Genomic DNA, 21,812 nt, shown 5'->3' with positions numbered 1-21,812 from the left:
CTGTAAAAAAATATATATACCCAAAAAAATCTTCCAGAATATCTTTTTTGAGATACTTCAGAAAGATCTGCGTTGACTATCTCTATTAAATTGTCACTAAATAGAATAGCAGTGACCTTATAATATGTGTATAACATAACCACAGTATGTCTTTAGCCATGGTGTTCTAGACAGCTTGCAAGTTAAATTAGACATTCTTCTTGATGCAACTTACTTAATCTGCACAAAAGTCCTTTCAAGACCATTTAAAAGCACAGTGTTAAAATAAATGAAAATGGTAGAATAAGAAGCCCAGCTAATATGCTTGCCCATTTATTCTATCAAATGCTGTGTCATGGCTGCAGCACAGCACAAAGCATATATCAAATTGTTTTGCTACAGGACTGCCTGGCTGGCTGACAGGTTTGACTCCTAAAAATATACTACAAAATCTTTCAAACACAAAAACTGAGAGACATGGTTGTAAACGGCTGAAATACATGAGCGGGCAGAGTGGAGAAAGGCTGTTTTTTCTTTTTAAAGTTCTCCTGTGTCATGTTCTTTTTAAGCTTCCATCAGCAGGTACACCCATCTACAGTCCCTGGGGTCCAATTTCTCTCTGTCTTTACTCCTCTACCCAACCAGCCAGCCATTCATCCATCACCCGTCCTATCCATCCATCCTTTCTACCTGATCCATTCATCCATTGAGGACAGAGCAGGAACAGAGGGGACAAAATTGGTGAGGAGATTATTTCAGGGGAATAGAGAAGAGAAACGAAGGGGAGAATTGGTGGAGGAGGGTAGGCTGAAAGGGGAGAGAAAGGGGGCATTTGTGATGAGCGGATTGATGGGGAGTAGTGATGAGAGGAAAGGGGAAAAAGGAGATGAGAGGAGTAAAAGGAGGGGATTGTCAAAGAAAGACACTGCAACCTTGTGTTAGATTGATGCATCTCTGGAGAAAACGGATTGTCGACCCACTTGAATTCGAAAAACGAAAAAAAAAATGTATACACACAAAGACACGCATACGCACACACAGACTCAGTGCTGTAGGGATCACCACTTTGTCAGTGTGCTGGCTTATCCATTATTCCGCTTCCCCCCTTTCTCTTTCCCTATCTGCTTCAGTGTGTCAGGTCTGTTTGCAGCCAGTGCAGGGTTGAACACGGCTGACAGCAGTAGTGGCGATGATCGGACAGCAGTTAATCTGAAGACGCATAACGGAAATACATAAACACCTTCCCAGCACCCAAAATGCTTCTTGGGTAGCCTGCAACTGCACCAGGCTACGCACATTTCAATCTATAGATCCAGTTTGAATATTGACTATAGCTATGACTATACTATTAGCTGATGAAGTTAAAAAACAAAATAAAGGACTAGTTTGACATTTGTTCAATATGATCGACTGGTACAGAATCCACAGAGGTGATACTTCCGAAACACCTCCTACAGAATTCAGAGAGACATTCTTGAATACCTTGCCCAAGTCCATGAAGCACATAGTTGTGCTTCCACTCACCCTTAAATATCCTTGAGATGATAAAGGTCTACAACCACGACCAGGACAAAAACAGCATTTTTCCTCGTGACTCTGAGGTTGGACTACCAGATGGAGTCTCCTCTCCAGCACCCTGATGTAGACCTTCTTAGGGATTCCGAATAGTTTAATCCCCTTAAAGTCTCCATTGTTAGAGAGGGGAACCACTGTCAGTCTGCCAATTTGGAGGCATAGAGGCACCTATCGCTCAGTGTTCCAGAGGTGTCCAAACCAAGACAGCCCCACAACATCCAGAGCCTTAAGGCACTCATGACAAATGTCATCCACCCAGGAGTCTTGCCGCTAAGGAGTTGTTTAACTGCCTCAATACCACCTGATGGGTGAGACATCACCCTCATCCCTAGAGTCTGCTCCTTCTACGGAGGATGTGTCAGTGGGATTGAGTACATTCTCAAAGCCTTCCTTCCACTGCCTGACTAAAGTCAAGCAGCATCAAACCTCACCCATGCGAGAAGACCACTGGTTTTCCCTTCTGAGTCCTCTCATGATTTGCCAGAATTACTGGAAAACTGCTTCAAAGTTGAATGAAATCTTCATCCACTGGTATGTGTCAGCTGCTTGTGAAATCCAACAGACTAACCAGGGTCAATAGGACTCCGTCAACCTGACAGTTCCCTTTACTTTCAGTGTTCACTGTCTGGTTCAGGGATTAGCACAACATTTGCTCTCTGACTTATAATTTTGGATCTGTTGTCTTTTCTATGTTCACTTCAATGTTTCCCCCTTAATTTGAACTTTGAAATCTTTCAGTTCAGCAGAACTTTGAATATGTCCTTCAATAGTATGCTCTGCACATCCAAAGTGAAGTTCTCCATACTAAATATTATGTTATGTTTCTGTTGTATGTGTGAGTCAAGTGCAGATGATTTGGTAAACCTCACTGACTTATCATAATAAATAAGAATTGGGTATGTGGAAAGTAATATACAGGGATAGAGAGACAGCACTAAGGGGTAGTGCCAGTGGAATGATATAAGGAAAAAAAACAGCAATAAATGTTAGAGGGGTAAGGCTCCAAAAGCAAATGGAAAGGCAGAGAAAATATAATCTAGAGAAATACCAGTCTGCTTCAGAGATGGGATATGAGAAGAAAATGGTAGACAGGGAATAAGGGACAGATAAGCACAAAAAGAAGCTGATATAACAAAAGATGGAAGAGACATTCCCAAGCATCAAAGGAAAGCAGTAATAAATATTAAAATCACCTTGAAAACTCCACCCACGCACACTCACAAGGGAAAAATGTCTAACTAACAAATCAGTTTACGTCTGTCTGTGTATGTGTGTTCTTAGCTTAGCTTGACATCTCTTCGTCCCATCCACATCAAACTTGATGGATGTACTGCTAAGGACTTGAGTAAGTGCAGTGCCAAACATGAGGTGATTAGAATGAGGGGTAGCCTCATTTTGGTGGTCTCTTCCCTGCTGCTAGGCAAACAATCACCATTATCAAAAGCCTTATCATCAAAGGCAAATGTATGCTGTCATGACGCAATATATCAGTCCAGATCGTGTTATATGCTATGCTGCAATATCATATGTGACCATGATGTCACAGGATGAGTTTGAAAGAAGATCAAAGTGGATCATTTCAAAGAATAAGATGTCAGGATTAGAATTTTAGATTAATACAAGTTATTGGGACTGAAACAAGACCACATCCAAATAACGTATAAGACAGCCTGGGCTAATAAGTGTATTGAGGTCGCTGCAGTAGTATTATAAATCTTAAGTTTCGGTCTAATGTTACTTTGGATGGCAGAGGATTAGACAGGTATTTATTAAAGCACTTCAAAGTATGACCAATCAAATAGACATTAGTGAGTCTAATAAAACTGGGGTTGTGCTATTTAATTTGCAGTTATGCAGGCCAGAGTTTTAAAAACAGATATCATTAGTCTTGTAGCAATAGACAGGCAAGTACCCAAACAAGTCTTTCTTCAGCAGCAGGAGCGTTGTGCAAAGTTTAAACTAGTTTAAAGATGATTCACATTCACTTGCATCTAGTCCTCCACAACCAGGCATGGAATAATGCCATACAGGTGATATAAGGTGCTGATACATGGATGCATTGCTACCTTCCAAGAAAGGCAGCAATGCACTGACAAAATGCAACTGAGAATAAACAGCTAATAAACAAACTGATTGAAATGTGGCACCCAAGTTTAAAATGTTTTTGTGTCATGCAGCTAATGACAAAATGCCTAAAGAGAAGATGGTTCTTTGCTAAGTTGTCTGTTATGTGCACGTTATACCAAATAATTAGAAATTTTCAGGAGCAGGGTGGAGGAAACCTTTGAGGAGTGGAGCTATGGACATTATATTCATCTTTATTGAACAACAGTACAAGATCATGATGGTGACGTACAAACTGCATCCAAGAGAGAAACAGCCAAGTCATACTGCTATGGCAATACCAGCTCTTTCAATCCACACAGACAGCATGCTAGCACAAAGCTAGCAAAGAACACAGAGTCATTGGCTGAGTGCATGTCGACATTTCCAGAGTATGATCTTCAAGTGATGAGTAGCTAGGCTCCAAACATTGTAAAATTCATTTCTACCTGTTCCTGCTTCTATACTACAATCGCTTTTGAGACTCTTTGATCTAATTTTCAATTTTACTCCATGTTGTTAGTTTCGTGTTCATATGTATGCACTAATTATATTGTACATATTTTCATTAGGATACTTGGTAATTATGTGAAAGTGGTCATGATACGGAGTAATGCAAAAGTCATTCAACAAGTAACGACAAATTAAATTCTACTGTGAGTGCAATGAGTAATTACGTAACTTAAATACTCACTGCATTACTTTAAAGAACAATGACAAGTAATGAGTAATGCTTTACTTTCTTTTTAGTAATAACCCCAATATCAGTTTTATGTGGACAACACTGGTTCATTCGTTGAGATAGTTGCCTTTTTTACGCTTAAATGATTCATAGGTCGGTTTAACAAACAAAGAGAAACTTTGAAAGGCTTTTTGAAACTACTGCTCAACACCCAGTTTATTAGCATCATGACCAGAATTATAACAACGTCTGGCTCTGTAGAAGCCAAAAAATAAAGCAGTGAGGAGGGGTTTGGGACTTTTGCACAGTACCTTTATAAACAATCAAGGAAAGGGCTTTTCAAACACTAGGCTACATTAATAGCTTAATATCTTTAGTGATTGATGTGTCGTGCTGGTTCGTGATACACAATCGGCAAATTTATTTATATCCTCACTTCTAATGCAACGTTGACCACACAGCTGTGAGTGTGGGTTCATTCACAGTGTGAGTGTCACCTCATGGTGAACTGTTAGTGAGTAGAAGCAGATTGTCACGCTCATGAAATTTTATGTCACATTTTTTTCCTAGAACATCTAAAAAGGTTTCTGGTATGACAAAGTTATCATAACAGGACAGGGTGAAGACAAAGGGGAAAAGCGGGATATCTAGTTGATTATGTACGGTGAAGTTTTCATTTTTTTAATTTACCATCCTGACATAGAGGTAATTACTCAGGTTCAGCAAAACAAATTAAAGTATTTAGTGTTTAGAAAAGAGCATGTTGACCATCAAGCTCAGTGTGTGACCACTTGAGCATAACATTTCAGCCTTTTTTGTTGGCTCTTGTTCACATGCGTTGATAAGTCACAGTCAATTAAAACAAACAGTGAAGCACCTATGCACATGCTAGCTTCAAATTAGTTCATAATCAGTCAAGTTAAAACTTCAATTAATGTTTCTCACTTGTCTCGCAGAGAAATTTTAGATGTGAATAAGCTGACAACGGCTAAAGTAAGCAATTTGTGTGCTACAAATCAAAATGATTTCAGCAATAAGTACTAAGATGTTATTAATTGGAGGTAGTGCCAAGTTTCTAGTGACAAAGACAAACAAGAGCATAAGAGTTTGGAGTAATTACAACTTTCAACAGCTTTGCCCGAAAGCTTGATTTGACTCATTGTATGTTTAATCATCTTGGGATTGAGGCTCATTAAAAATATACTGGTACACTTCTCACCCGGCAAACGAAAAGTGAGTAAATATATTCCTACCTAGGGAGCAAGGCTAATTAAAACAACCTAGTACCCTTGTCGTGTGATGGTCCAAAAAGTTAAAAGCAACCGCTCATCCTGGGACATGGGCTCATTAATAAAACACCAGCACTTGTGTCATAAGGGGACCATAACTGAGTAAAACATTGTCTGTCAAAAGGGTACCCAGGCTCATTAAAACATACTATTCTTGTTATAAGCAGTTCCACCAGGATAATGACCGGATCTGTAACTGAATCCAAGTAGGCATGTGTGGTAGGGTTGGACGATGTCTACCACATTGCAAGACTTTTATAAGTTACTCCTCCATTTGAGTGTGAGTAATCCTATAGTCACACTTGGAAAACTGGTGTTTGAGCCCACAGCACTACCAAATTATTGCAACTGTGTGCAATGACATTGCAGTATTCTTGCCTTTGAAATGGTTACTGCAAAGATGGGTAGCAGGTCTCTGACCACTCGCACTCTGTTGCTGTCTTCCAAAACAAATTTGGTCAGTCCTTTATCAATCAGATAAAGGACTGACCAATGAATGTAGCCATCAATGAATGGGATCAAGTTAGCAAGTGCATGCAATCTCTTTGTGATAATACAGAGATCAAATGTGATCATTTGACCACATACACTGGGATTCACTTAAATTCACTATATAAACTGTTTACAATCAGAGTCCAGCCAGAACCTCATAGACTTAAAGCAGTAATTCAGAAATTCTTCCACAAATAGTGACATAGTTGTTGCAAGAAGGAAACTTAACTACAAAATGACACAGGTACTCAGTAACTTTGCTTTGACTGCCATATACTGGCTGGCAACTTGTTGAGCCAAGTCCTCCTTTGCAAAGAGACATGTGCAAACCTTTGTATTTGCCATTTAATCTGTTGGAAAATGATTGCAATCAGTTTGATTTGGATGACAATTGTTTGCAGACATGTTCCCTCCCACCAGGTTACCTGCACAGGAACTACTTGCAATGGGTCTCTGACTGCAAAACAATTCAGTGCAATCATTGGCTAACCACCAACGTTTCCTAACTGAACAAAACTTGTTATATTTTTACTCTACTGTTACTGAGCTATAATATCTATAATATCAATATAGTAAATATATAGATAGTGTGTTTGTTATAACATGGTATTTGTTCTGTGTTTTAATGGGATGAGCCAAATAAAATGAACATTAACACTCTTGATTGAGCCTTTAAAGATGCTGGATCTCATTTAACTTTGGGCATGTGTTACATAAGGATAACTTGTAAGGGGAAATGCACTTTTAAAACTTAGTTTGAAGCAAGATACCAAAATTGAGGCTAGTTTTTTTTTGTTTTAACATTTTGGCTGATCAGTGCACGTTCCCCTTCTATCTCTGCGCAGATGCATGGGCGCTCAAAGACGCTCACCTCTGACTAACACCCCTGTCACTTAAATGCCAACCAGATAAATCTCAAGGACTAAGAGTTAAATGGAATATTAATATTCAGATAAATCGAGCAGAAAGTCAAGAGAGTTTTACGCTGAGCTCTCCCATAGGTGATGACTTCATTTATCCTTCACCTTGCTTCAGCTTCCCCTAGGTTCAGAGAAATCAGAATGTGGATATTTTTTCAGCATTACAATAACTTGTAGGCAACTTTTCCCCTTTAGTTATTGCTCGTGTTAAACTCATTGGATATTACTGATATATTGTGAAGTGATAGAAGAGATACTCTTTATCACTTGGGCTGTAAAGCAAGTGATTTAAAGATTGAAACACCCACCAGGGCTGGACTGGGACAAAAAAAATCAGCCCGGGCATTTTGACTAGTGACCGGCCCACCATGGTATTATAGGAAAAGCCAAAGAGCCTTTATAATAAACTTAAACCTACACCATCCTCCCTATTCTGGTATTCTAAACAGTATTTAGCAAAAATATAAAACAACCTAATTTATAATTACATATACCTAACTAATAGGGTTGCCAACTCCCAGCAAAAAAAAAGAAAAAAAAAGGGAACCACTCCCGTACCCTCTGCCTCAAGATGCTTAATTGACAAAACCGATTTTAATTTAATGCACGTATAAAACAAATTCACAGAAATCTATTATTTTTCTCCAGTAATTAAATGGATTGAACATCTTTCTTCAACAGAATAGCAGACTGCACAGATGGTACCTTCCCAAAGGAAAGAATACTATAACTTACTAGGGTATATACTAGACTTGATATTTACTGAATACAATAATGGACTTCTATACATTTTACATCAGATGAAAACTTTGGTTGGAAGATTCAGATAATTATTTATTGAAAGCTAAATATTTTAAATGAGAATAAGAAAGAAAAGTATTTCTTTGTGCCCCCCTCTCCCTGTTAATGCCCTGCCTGGCCCCCTGGCAAAACTTTGCTAGACCCGCCCCTGCACAGTTACCAGCTGTCAGCTACATAGAAAAGGATCCTGGTGTTATTTGTCTCTCAGAAACAGTTCATAACTTCCCTTCAACTCATTCATGTCACCTAAAAGGTAAACCTGTTTCTCCGTCACCTGTTCAGCTCTGATGATTCAGTAAGGATATCTCCTGGTTTCATCTTCATGTTTCCCTCTCACCACATATCCAAACCGATATCATGACGAGCAGCTTTTACAGCTGTGGCTCCAGCAAACATCAGCTGATAGTAGAAATTAACATTAAATACATTCTAACAACAGCTGATCAAGCTTAAATGTGCTGCTGTTGTGTAGCGCGACCTCCGCTGGTTTCCTCTTTCTGGCGCAAGAGAAACGCCAATCAGCTGATCATTGATGAGTTTCATGATTGAATTAGCATCTTTCTAGCTGAAGTAGTACGGGACAAATTGCGTTCCTTTTCACCTCAACTATAAAGTTCGACCTCCTCGGCTGTAATTGGTTCAGCCCAGAGTCGATCATGACCAACTGGCCAATCCACCACATCATTTATACCGTTAAAAAAAGAAAAGAAATAAAACCCCATCGGCCCATAAAAATGAAAAATCACGAGCGGCCCACTGGGTATGCCCGATGGCCAGTGCAGCCCTGACACCCACCTTAACATTTACATTGGAATCAATAGCATGTCTTTGGTTAGGTAGGCTATTCTGCTTTTGCTTCTTTTGTTTCTTCTTCTTGTATATTATTTGTAATTTCAATGAAACTTTCATATAAATGCAACTATTACATGACATTTACTAAATTAGTCCGTCTTTAAATCTGTCTGTAAACAAGACAAAGGACTTTAGGTGATGACCATATACATTTACAACATAAAGATCCCCATTAAATTGCTATTTCTAACTTTGAGCTTGTAATAGGTTGCAGTTTCACTGTGGTGGTTCACTGTCAGGTTTGCCTCCCCAACTTTTTTTGGAGTCTTGTGAGGTTTACTATCAACATTCTTATCCGTCATGCAGCGCCAACAGGGAGGTGTCTAATTAGTCCCAAATTCATTCTGCAGCATGACAATGGTCCCAAACATACAGCCAGAGTCATAAAGAACCATCTTCAGAGACAAGGAGTCCTGCAACAGATGGTATGGCCCCCGCAGAGCCCTGATCGTAACTTCATCATGGCATTCTGGGATTTCATAAATAGAGATGGCACGATACCACTTTTTTATGTCCGATACCGATACCAATATCATAAATTTGGATATCTGCCGATACCGATATGAATCCGATATAGTGTTTTTTAATCAACAAAACTGTTTTTTTTTTTTAATATCTTGCTGCATTTTGTATAAGTTCATACTCAAGTTTAAAACAACAACTACACTAAAGCTATTCTGTTATACCTGTATGCAAAAAAAAACATTTCATAGTTCAGCAATACTGATCAATCTAATAAACTTAAACCTACACCATCCTCCCTATTCTGGTATTTTAAAGAGTACTTAGCGTAAATATTAAGCAACCTAACTAATAGGGTTCCAACTCCCAGCAACAACAAAAATAAATAAATAAAAAATAGGGAACCACCCCTCACCCTCCACCTCATGATGCTTAATCGACGTAATCAACCTTAATTTGATGCAGTGTGGAAAAAAATGCACAGAAATAAATTATTTTTCAAGAAATATTAAATAGATTCAACATCTTTCTTCAACAAAATTGCAGAATTCACAGATGGTGCCTTCCCAAAGGAAAAAGTACTATAGCTTACTAGGGTATGTTAGACTTAATAGTTACTATATACAGTAATTGACTTCTATTCATTTTACATCAAATTAAAACTTTGGGTGTCAGATAATTATTTATTAAAAGCTAGACATTTTAAATGAGAATAAGAAAGAAAAGTATGTCTTTGTGCCCCCTTTTCCCTGTTCATGCCCTATCGGCCCCCCTGGCTAAACTTTGCTAGATCCGCCCCTGCACAGTTACCAGCGTCAGCTACGTAGAAAAAGATCCTCGAGTAGAAAGTAATATTAAATAAATTCTAACAACAGCTGATCAAGCTTAAACGTGCTGCTGTTGTTCAGCCGCTGGTTTCCTCTTTCTGGTGCAAAGTGGGCCAAAAACAAACAAGAGACACGGACTCACGACAGAAAAGCCGATCAGCTGATCATTAAGCAGTTTCATGATTGAAGTAGCAGCAAGAAGAGGCAGTCGCTCCATATATCGCTTGTTAAGCTTAACGCAGGAATGCTTTACAAACATTCAGAGATGGACTTACACACTTGCTTTACTTCTCTCGGGGATAACTTTGTTGGAGATGAAATGCCAGGTTGCTAGCGAAGCTCCACATGCTATCCAGACCACCGACAGGTCCCGCATGCCACAGCCGCTCTATCACGTGATGCATACTGCTCCGACGTGCTAACGTTCTGAGGTGAGTTACGGCGTGTTGCAAGTTTTGTGAGGTGCTTTCGTGATATTTAATGGATCGGATTACATTTTTTATTTTTCTCCGATATCCGATCCAGTAATTTAGGTCAGTATCGGACCGATACCGATACATAATATCAGATCGGTCCATCTCTATTCATAAACAGACACGAGCAACTGAGATGAACTGTGGCAACTCCTCCAAGACTTTACCTGCTGGACACGTTGAACAACTGTGTTTACGTGTAAAACCCAAACACCAATAAAGCTATTACTTTTCCATATGCAGCCTCTTCAAACCACCATATTGGTATTTCAACAGCAGAAATATAGTTTGGTCTGCTGAACCAAGGTGCAATACAGTACTTTGAGCCATGACAATAATTCAGCAAAAAAGAAAAAGAAAAAAAATCATTATTTTATGCATAATTGAGATAAAAATTTACTTTTTTCAGGGTGAGCAGGGAGGACTATCGCTACATGGTACACTGCATGTAAGTCATAAAATCAAAAAGAATCAATAACCCACGAAGCGTGGCTTAAGCAGATGGTATTAATTCTGAAGTACTGGCAGAAATGGGTATAAAATGTAATATAAACAGGAAAAAAGCTGCAGTAGATGTTAGAATAAAAAGTAAAAGCAATTACATTCAAGATCCCCAGACAAGACCTTGTCACACATGAAATCATGAAAGAATAAAAAATCCTGCACTTTACTACCTAAAATAAGCCTTGACTCAAAAAAGTCATGCACAGTGCTGATATTAAAGCAGACTGAAGTACTGAATGAGACACATGAGACAAAACAAAGAGACAAAGTGGAGAGGAAGGACAGTGATCAGGACATGCAAAGAGAAACTCGCTTTACCTTCCGTGTCTTGGCCAAGGCAGGTTGATAGCATCAGCAGATACAGGACTCCCATTCCTGTTACACTTGACCATTTGCACCAGCCCCATGACAGCGGCCCCGTTAAGCGCATTCTAACCATCTTCACCACCATGCTTCACCAAGCATCCAGCTGGGCGAACAGAGAGAGACAGAGCAGACAGTTAGTCCCAATCAACTGATTCACTTTTAGCTGTGCAGTGTGCAACATTGAAAGCAGCAGCATAAAAACATCTGGTGGCCTCACTCATTGGAAAATAGAGAAGAAAAAAAAATTCAAGTAAATTGCAGGTGTTGCCTTTATGTAATGCCTGACCCGTACCCAGGGTCTCAGTGAAATGCAATCTGGAAGCATATTTAGAGATTCTCTCCACAACTAAAAGAAACAGGCAGCAGGCAAAAGGAGTTGCAGAGCATTTGATTGCAAGTCTTCTGAGAGAGCAGAGAGACTCTGCAGAGGGTTATGGATATGGTTAAGCTTAGATTAATGTAATGTGAAAAACACTTCACCTGCAATCTACTCCCTTGCATTTGAATCTCAGCTTACCAAGTTTGACTTCTTGGAAATGGATGCACCGATTTCCCATCCCTTCAGTAGAAAAAGACACTTTCCATATTGACATCGCCCTCCATTACATCCCTATGGGTGAGACATCATCCCAATCCAAAGCTCAGATATCATTTAATATTCGTTTTGTGTCTGTACCTCACAGCCACTTCGTGGCAATCTAACATCTTTGATCAATCGTTGTGCTCGTGCATGAAAGCAAATGATTGTTTCACAGGGATTGCCGCCACAATGGGAAATATAGAAACCTGTGGATGATGAGAGGAAAGGAAATATTTTTGTGCAGTGTAAAATGCCAGTGGTGCTAACAACATTTCAGATCTTGCGGTGGAAAATGTGCCACATTTGAAATGCTCCACAGAAGAGCGGAGAGATATATTAAGCTGGCGTGCATGCAGTCTTGTCTCTGTGTGTGCATGTGTGTGAGTGTGTTTTAACCACTTAGGATGAGATTCATTAAATGTCATAGTGAGAACACAGAGATGAAGGGGAAAAAGTTTCTTTGAAGTTAAAGAAACATTTGTATACTGTCTGACTCTGTGTGTACATATCTATTAATTGGTCTTGGATTGGTTTGTAGCAGCATCATTTAAAGTGAGTTCAGTTAAGTACAAGGAAAAACATCTTTCAGTCACTCACGATACTGACACACAACTCTACATTAATCTAAACACTCTCAGTCAAGGGTGAGCCACACCTAAGCTCTCTTATGTATGATCTAAGGTCTGGTAACTGTCTGTTAATGTTCAAACCCTTGCAATTTTAGCTTTTAATTGAACGCAGTTCCTACAAATCAGATAGATATTTGTTAAATGTCACGGCTTAAACACAGAGCTGAGTACAAGGGAAATTCAAAATAGCACTCATAATATCAAATCAAGCACCTCCATGCTGTGCTTTCATCTTTCTATCAGAGCTGTAGTGTTTTTCTGCACAAGGTTTCAGTTACTTACATCTGTAGCTACAGAGGACGAGTCAAGCGCCGACACTGACGGTGTCTCTTGTTAAAAGTTCATTTCTCCCAATCATGGAATTCAATTACGTGAAATATTCGAGATAGTGAACTATAATATGCAAGCACCTTACCCTTGTTTCATTCTTTATCTGCTTAGTTTTGCAGTCACACTGAGAACATTATTTAATCTGCATAAAAAATTTACCTGAGCAGGACCTTAATATACTGATACTGAACTCAACTAGGCTTATTCAGTTAGGACAACATTAACTGCTCCTCATCATGCAAAATCTGCTGTCTGTTTAATTAGAGACTAATTTATGAATCTCCCGTGGCAGAAATTCCTGTGACAGAGTCAAATTACTTTTGCCCAACCCTCTGAGTGGAGATAAAGTTGGCTGACAATGAAAATACAACTGTGATATTCCACCAAACCTCTGAGGGGAAACTCTGTAGTGACTGGGACTTGAACTAAGAGCAGCTTTATTTAACAAGTGCCTCTTAGACTAAATGATTCTCATAACCGAGTATGACATATTAATAACAAGTTTTTCCAGCTCTACGCGCGTACGTTTCCAGCTTTAGAAATGACAGTGTCACAGCAAGCCTGCAGGAATCTTAAAGCTCCTTGGATATTGTAGAGACATGCTGTCTCAACAGAGAAAGGATGTCTCAGCTTCAGAAGAGGGAGCCAGAACAATGCCCCAGGGCCCAGAAGGTAAAAGCAGCCCAGTATTAAGCGGGCACTACCACACTGCAAAGAATGCATATATTTGCTGTCAAGTCCTGGATCTTCTTGGGAGCCAGAGCTGAACTTTATGTAGTTTACATTTTCCTTATGAACTGAATTTTAGCTGCACATATTTACTCAATTATTCCAAACTCCACTAATTAAAAATAAGCGGAGCTTCTGAAAAGTTTTGCTGGCACTGGTCGTGCTGGAAAGTGTATTACTGTATGTGTGGGATCGCTTTTATGGCAACAAGTGTCTTTTAGCAGCATTTTAAGTGTTTAACAAGCCAAAGCAAAAAAAAAAAAGTTGCGTAAAAGAAGAAGAGAGCGGAATGAATGCACTGTCAGGACTTTAGATTGGAGTGGTTGTGTCAATGAATTTGCCGAGCATAAGGTCGAAAAATGAAGTACTGATGGGTGAGCAGTTCGTCTTTCTGCTTTTGTAAAGAATTCATGTGTGGAAAAACTGTAAAAGATCTAGAAGTTGATCCACTGGAAATGATTCTTGAATGAAAGATTCGATAATGAGGGATTCGCTTGTTTGGAAGGTTACCCCATCCGGTCAGTCTGTGGGGACCTGTGGTTAATGGGCTTCTCCATTTTTCCCCCCATGCCTGTAGACATCACAGTTGTCTTTCTGTTACTTTAGCAAGTTGCATTTACTCCAGTGTGATGTGGTGGTATGTCAGCCCCGGGGCCAGTCACGGAGGTGTTAGGCCTGTGGGCAGTTGGGTCTAATTTTTATGAGTCCTAAATGTTTCAAAACTTTGAGTGCACATCTTACACACATCATTGTTTTCATCCTGTACATTGACACAGTGCCTCTTTCTATTAAATATGCAGACATTTTCAGAGCTTCTCCCCCTTCTAACATGAACCACCCAGATCAATCAAAGTTTGAACCAAAACTGCAAGCGAGGCAGCTGTTTATTCTTTTCTTTTTTTTTTTTTAAAGGGCCAAACAAAATTATGCCAGTGTGTTACATAATGACATACAGAAGTCACCGATAGAGGGTGAGAGTCTAAACAATGCAAACTAGCCAGGACTGTTTGGACACGAAGGAACCTTTATAGTGGAATTTCAGCTGTGCAACTGTGTTTAGCTATTAAAAATCCTATAAAATGCATAACAAAACTGAAAACCAAGCAATCAAGTGAGCACACTAATAAACTATAGTGTCAGTTACTCAGAAAACATCCACAAAGTAAAATAAGCTAAAGGAGATAAGTTGCTAAGCGACTGTCTTGATAGATTTTATGTGTGTATTTATGAATTGATTCATTGCACTTAAATACATACTGCACAATGTGATTAACTGAATCAATTAATCATATTCTGCAGCTAAATTGTGTGGCGGTTTGCACTGTGCATAACAAAATGCCAGCTCACTTTGCTGCTGTTAGTGGTGCTAGCGCTAGCAGGCTTTTCTTCTTTGCATCCATGCCCTTCTGCTCAATGTAGTGTTGCATTGTTCAGATTACAAGAGAGAATATGGCAGTTTACTCTACCACAGCCAAAATACAGGAGTTGGCTATCTGTGTCCTTTCATAAATAGCCATGTTACAGTCATAGCTAATGCTTGTGTTTTATGTTTTTGTATAGTTGCTAAAAGCAACTGTGAATAATTATTTAGCCGGTTAGCTCCATTAGCTCCCTGTTAGTAACCACTATCTTCAAAGCAGTCTCTTCCTCCTCTTTGCCTGCTTAGATCAGCTCTCCTTTCACCTTGCTTGTTTACAACCTTCCATCACGAAGCGAGCTGCTGCTGTTTGCTGGGACTAGAGGCAGTTTGCTGAGTAACATCTTACAACTGATAGTTTATTTCCATTAACAATAATAAAATATGATACCAGCAAGTATTTCTGGTGCTGACTAGTAAGAGAAGGAATGCTCTAATCATCTGCTTGCATTCACCCTTAAAAATCATGGCATCATTCATTAAAGCTGATTAACCTCCTTAGGGAAGCATGGATGTCATATTATGATCCTGATAAAACACCAAAGAGCTCAAAAGGTGAGTTTGAAGTGTATTTAAATGACAAATGAAACACAAAACATAATTTGTCAGAGTTATAAAGTATTAGTGGATTTTTTTTTTTCAACATAATTGGGTCAATTTTATATCATAAATTTAATCCTTTTTCCCAATAATCAACCACAGGTGATGCTATATTCAAGGTTCTCAAATAACCTTAACTCCTAACTCCTAGCAAAATCCCATGATGCATATTTAATTTGTACATTGAGCAACTACAAGCATACAGATATCCTAAAGCGTACAGGCTAAATATGTCATGGCATTTATTATGGACATGATGTGTATAAGCATAGCAGATACAGTATGCAAATGAAATTTAGATGTATTTTGAATAATAGCTGTCATCAGTTTCCTCTAAAAATGGTTTAAAAAATAAAACGTGCTTCAGGGTCAAGATGTTACTTTCGATTAAGTATGTAGCCACTCAACAATTATTTTAATTGTCACACAAACAATAATGAGTCACAGTTGCCTTTGAAGCCCAGTCACCCTTTGAAGTGAGACTCTCATAAGTTAAAATCACTGAGTTCATAACCTCAAACCTTAACAACCATGGCAGTATTAATCGTAGGTATAGATTTGTGCTTTATTAGACGTCATATTAAAAAGATGAACTCTGACTTTGAGGTCAAGGTCAATGAGATTAGGTGATAAAACTGTGGTATCAGTTCGAAAACCCGGCATCACCTTGTACTCAAGTTATCGCATTGACAAACTTGGGTGAGTAAGTGCTTAGGGGACAGTAGGAAGGAAAAACACCCTTTTAACAGGAAGAGGTAGAAGCAGGGTCAGGGAGGGGCGGTCATCTGCCGGCACAGCGTGTGGGTGAAGGAAGGAATGTTCCATGAATCATTCGGACATTAAAAATCCACCTAAGACATGAGCCAGTGCTCTGTCTACACAACATGACAGAAAACTTCATAAAGAGCCCATTTCAGATGGTATCTTTTGCATAGCCTATCACAAAGACACATAATTTGCTCAGATTTCTTTAGTTGAATCTATGAAAAATGTCAAAGATATCAAAGTTTGACAGGCACAAAACAGTATTTTTGCACCAACAAGATGATTCCCAAAGCGCTATCAGCCAAAAATCTGCCTTATATACTGGATTTCCACTTTTGTTTGCCCATGTTCCAATAAATTGCTGCACCTATTTCACATTCTCCTAGAAAACAGAAATGAAGGGGCTCAAAAGTTTTTTTTTTACAGTACTGTATTATCAACAGACATTTGTAATCAATAAATACTGATTTAATCAGAAGGTCTTTTGTTGATTCACTAAGCCTAAATGTCTACGCTGAATATGCAAACAAGATGGGGAAGTTCATCTGAATGAAAGCTCGCCTCAGTAAAAGAATATTACACTGTGCTTCTGCCAAGCAATATGACCCCAGCTTCCTGATTAAGTGTAGATCAATCACAATTAAAGAGATACAGACAGAAAATCCCAGCAGCTTTAATCAGAATTATCAGGCTTGAAAACACTGACAGGCTGTGCCACTTATTTTAAAGTGATATTGATAAAGTTAATGTGTCCCAAATTTGCCATCCACTTTAATAAATGCTAAATTTATGTTTAATTACAGAAAAAAAGGGAAAAAAAGGCTTGGAAATCATTATTTGTATCCATATGGCGAACTTAAATAGGACACACTTAAAAAAGAAGTCTAAGAGTGCAGAAGTTATTTTATGCCAGTTGGCTTTCCTGGTTGAATAAATATAACTTTGCTTTATCAGTGCTACAGTCAACTATACATGCAAACATGTGTTTTAGAGATTTAACGGTGGAATATTTGATCATAGAGCTAAAAACAAGGATTCTTTTTGCATCATGCATGACACAGAATATTTGATAACAGTTACTGAATGCACCTTTGCATTATAATCACACAGTACTAACACAGTGTTAATACCTGGCCTGCAGTCCACATCAAAACACTGCACTTGTTTTTTGCATAACTAGTTAATACACCAAAGTATACATTTTTTGGTTTATTTTAAGAGAAATGTGCCACATAGATGTTAGCTATATTGTGTCAAAGCTCATTTTTAATGCTTGTTCCTTGTCAGTGGTTGCCAGCGTTGTGCTAGTTGATGTAATAAAAGACGTCAGTACCAGACAATTACAGGGAATTAAAACAATGTTGCCCAGTCAGACAGCTAGACAGATATATCACAAAAAAATCAATTTAAGAACAGCAACAATCCATCTAAGGAATTTCTTGTATCAATAAAAACACATTTTCATATACATTTTTGGACTCATCTCTGTGAAAAAAGAAGTTCTGGATCACAACTGTGAGACTCTTTCTGTGTGTGCATGTCTGTGTTGGGCTGAGTCGCTGCCTCATGTTTAATTCCCTAAAGTTGACAGAGCACTCTGGCAGACAATAGTAGGCCATGTTGTAAGCGTCAGTAACCAGGATGAAGTGTATTAGGGCTGAAGGCGCTTCTCCTCTGGTGGAACTTCAAAAACTTTTATTCCTCCAGAGAGGAGCGGAAATACACCCAGAAGAGAGCGAGCGAGCGCGAGAGAGACTCAGACAAAGGAAACGAAGAGGAAACGTGGAAATGCAGTGGAAACAGAAAAAGGAAACGGAGAAAACAGAGAACAAGAGGAGGGGGGGGTGGAGGAGGGGGGGGGGGGCGGGTGGCAACAAGAGATTACTTAAGGAAAAAGGAAGCAAGAAAAAAAGAAGGAGACTTTGTCCATGTCAGTACTACACAGACAGAAGAAAAGAGAAAATAGGAAAGAGCCAGAGTCTGCGCCCTGAACTTTAAAGGTGACTGCTTTGATTCAAAGGTTTGCTTAATACCTTGATTTTTTTTTTCCATTTAGAGTTTCCATTATTCTGATGCATTTCCAAACCACTCTTTATCTGAACAATCAGTTACTGAACCAGCCTGCTTTAACCACGTATTGAGTGCTCCAAATGGTTACATTGCATTAGCAACCACAGCACATAGCTAATTAGCAATATTACATAATGGCTTTGTTTAAAGTGTTGCATTTCATCCTGTTTTTACACCAACGCAAAACCTACTTCTATTAAAAAAAAAAGTTAAATTTACCGCATTGCTTCAATAGGACACGTTAACAGACAATCCTGCTGCTTTTATGCCTCCCTGTCAGAACCTGATATTAACCAAGCAACCGAGAAGAGCACAAGTTATGACAATGATTCGTTTATAGCATCCTAAATAGCTAAAGCAGTTATCTAGATTAGTTATTTGTAGAAAATCAATAAATACATTTATGTGCAGCTATAATATATCTGAACAAGGTTAACCAAGCAAAAATTTGGATCCTGAATCACCATCGACTTCTAGTCTTTTCTCAGCATCTTGTCATGATTGACAAAAATACTTCCAAAGAGTCCAATATAGTTCTTAAACATCACCTTTGGTGTCCTTTTTATATTTTTTAGTAAGCAAAAGCTTCTATACAAGAATTGTCTTCTACCTTTTTTATTGATTCGTTTAAACTTTCTTTAAAAAAAAGGAATAATAACATGGAAATACACTTAAGTGATGACTCAAACCCACAATTTTGAGTCCAACATTTTTCCTAAACCCTTGAAGTTTCTGTCGTCGTACCGTGACCAGTTTTGACCATAGAGATGATGTCAGGGTTTAATTTATGTGCTCCTTAAAACTCCTTATCAAATCTTCAGTAGATGGGCAGTTTCAAAGGCATTAAAATACTGGTGCATGGGACACTGTGAGCTTTTAAAAGCTCAGCTTAAAGGTGTGCTATAAATGATTTATGCTAATAAAAGTCTGTAAAAGGCACAATGACAACTGACTAGTTTTGTGAACTCAACAAGGGAAACAGCAAAGTGGCATTTTGGAAAGACAGGTGCCCATAAGACGCATTAAAGGCCTAGACCTGGGAGTCGATACATCACATGTTAACAAGAGGATACTGATCGCAGGGTGGGGAGGAAATAAGTAGAGGGTATAGCCAACATATTGGAAGGATAAAGAAGATAATAAGGTAGAAACAATGGCAAACAAAAAAGTTAAGGGCCCTAAAAACAAGCGAACAAATAAAACAGACAAGCTCTGGATTGGAAAAAACGAAAATTTGGGCTTTAAACAGATGCAATATTGATAGATAACATGTGTTTTGTTAAAAAATAGTAATATAAAGAAGCTACGTAAGTTAACCTGAAACAATAGGAGAAAATAGAGACGATGACATGCTGTCTCAAGTTGTTCAGCTCCTTTTTTGTTTGTGATCAGCTTCTTGTCGCTGCGTGTGACTGATGAGAGGTTCTCGCTGTCACTCTGACTGACTGTATATGTGTGTGCGCAGAAAAAGACAACAAATCAAAATATTTTCCTTTAGCTGTCATGACCGACATCTGACTATGTCTTTTCTGTCAGTCCGTCTGTTTTGCCTGCCTGTGTTGCTTGTGTAAGTGTGCGTCTGTCTGTTTCTTTTTTCAGTGTTCTGTTTGCTTTGTATCTTTCACAGTTTCTATGCTGCCAAGACAAGAAATTTCCCTCTTATTTTCTGTTCCAACAGATGGCTGACAGCCTTACTGAGCAACTTACTGTGGGGTTTACTGTCAGGCTCAAGTGTGCTGGACAGAGAGCAAAATGATCCGCGACTCGTTGCTTGTAGGATGGTCTGTAACAGAGCCGTGGTGACAGGACGGCAAAACACAAAGCACGGTGACATTTTTTTTTTTTTCCCCAAATCCTATTGACTCAATAGGATTTCGTTTTTGTGTATCATTCAGTGTTTAAGTGGACTTTGAAACATAAAACAAAAGAGTAGCTTCCAATAATTCTGCACACGTAGACAACATTTAGAGTCTGCTTTTTGTTCCTTGCATAAGCTTGTATAATTCTATCAAATGAAGTCTAGAGAACACATATAGATGAGATTTACAGTAATACGTGCCCCTGCATTTGGAGTTTGAACAGCCATTAAACCACTTCGGTGGGATTGCAACATGCTGATTAGGGATATAATGCAGCAGCATCAGAGAGCACACACACACACACACACACACACACACACACACACACACACACACACACACACACACACACACACACATATCCACAGTGTTGACTAGGCTCATACTGTTCTGCCAATCTCAGCAAGTGTCACAGGGACAGGCGGCACCTGCTAGTGTGAAGAAATGGTAGCCAAATAACATCATTTCCCTAGCTGCGCCCAAGTGGACAGAGAAAAATATTTAGTAAGAGACAGAAAGTAAGCACATATTTTCAAACTGTTTTTAAAGCCTCTGGTCTTAATGCTAAGGTTCTGAATTGATAGTTTTCAATAAGTGAAAAAGAGTTTCAGAACAAGAAGAAACAAAAACTCCCAGATAAAGGAAGGTGAAAAAAAAAATAAAAAAAATAAAAAAAATATATATATATATATATATAAGAATGCAACCTAAGGAACTTGGAAAGAAAAGAATCTGGACTTCTTTAAGTTTCCTTGAAGACGTTTCACCTCTCATCCGAGAAGCTTCTTCAGTTCTAAGAGTAATTGGTGAAGAGTCGCAGATTTTAAGCCCTATGGGAGTGTCCCCAGCAGGGTCATGAACGCCCTATTGATCCTCTACCTAATCACATGAGCTAAGGTGTGAAAACGGGTGTAGGTCACAATCAGCCAAGGTTTTGGGTAAACCCATTATGAAATCTGGCCCCACCCTAACACGTGATTTCCTGAGGTCAGATGGCCCAGGATGTGAGTGGGCGTAAGCCACCGCCTCTGTTCAAAGAGGGCCATTCACAGTGGACATGGATGGCTTCTTTCACTCCTCTTTCAATGAGCAGTGCAGTTCCATGCTCCTTTTATTATCCAGGGTAACAAAGTTCTGTCTGAGTAGAATAAAAATACTCGTAGCCAAAAGGCTTCTACTCAAACAAGAGCAGAAAAGATAAACAAAGGCAGGAACAGAGCCCAATAAATAAGTTTATAAGTAAATAAGGAAAATGTAAAAATGCAATAAAGTTTTCCTTTTATTGCTAGTTAAAGCTAGCTAACTGTTTGTATAGCAGTGAGATGTTTTAATGCTCTCTTAATGCCACCTTTGAGCAAACTCTCACTGCAAACTCTCATTATAAGGCTTTCAAGTTTGTCTTCTGCTGCTTTGTGGGGTTTCATCTGTACTCAAGTTGCAATTTTTATATTTTCAGTGGCACTTGAAGCAGTATTGGAGCCAGAATACTAAAAGATAGGATTACACTG

At 38.8% G+C, this 21,812-nt stretch overlaps 1 protein-coding gene across 1 annotated transcript in view; it reads right to left on the bottom strand.

Moving 5' to 3' along the window:
* Positions 1 to 21,812, bottom strand: part of LOC146703150 (protocadherin-15-like) — a 230,776-nt gene that overhangs the window by 190,186 nt on the left and 18,778 nt on the right. Inside the window, exon 2 of the mRNA XM_085466271.1 lies at positions 11,278 to 11,428. Coding sequence (XP_085322397.1) covers positions 11,278 to 11,410 — 133 coding nt within the window. The 5' untranslated portion in view covers positions 11,411 to 11,428. The remainder of the gene's footprint in view (positions 1 to 11,277; positions 11,429 to 21,812) is intronic.

Source organism: Copadichromis virginalis, linkage group LG8 (assembly GCF_057382275.1).
Source record: "Copadichromis virginalis isolate Kocher_CV1m ecotype Utaka linkage group LG8, C_Virginalis_male_GT1.1, whole genome shotgun sequence".
Taxonomy (NCBI): domain Eukaryota; kingdom Metazoa; phylum Chordata; class Actinopteri; order Cichliformes; family Cichlidae; genus Copadichromis; species Copadichromis virginalis.
Note: the sequence above shows the minus strand (reverse complement) of the source record. Positions and strands in the feature narration are given on the sequence as shown.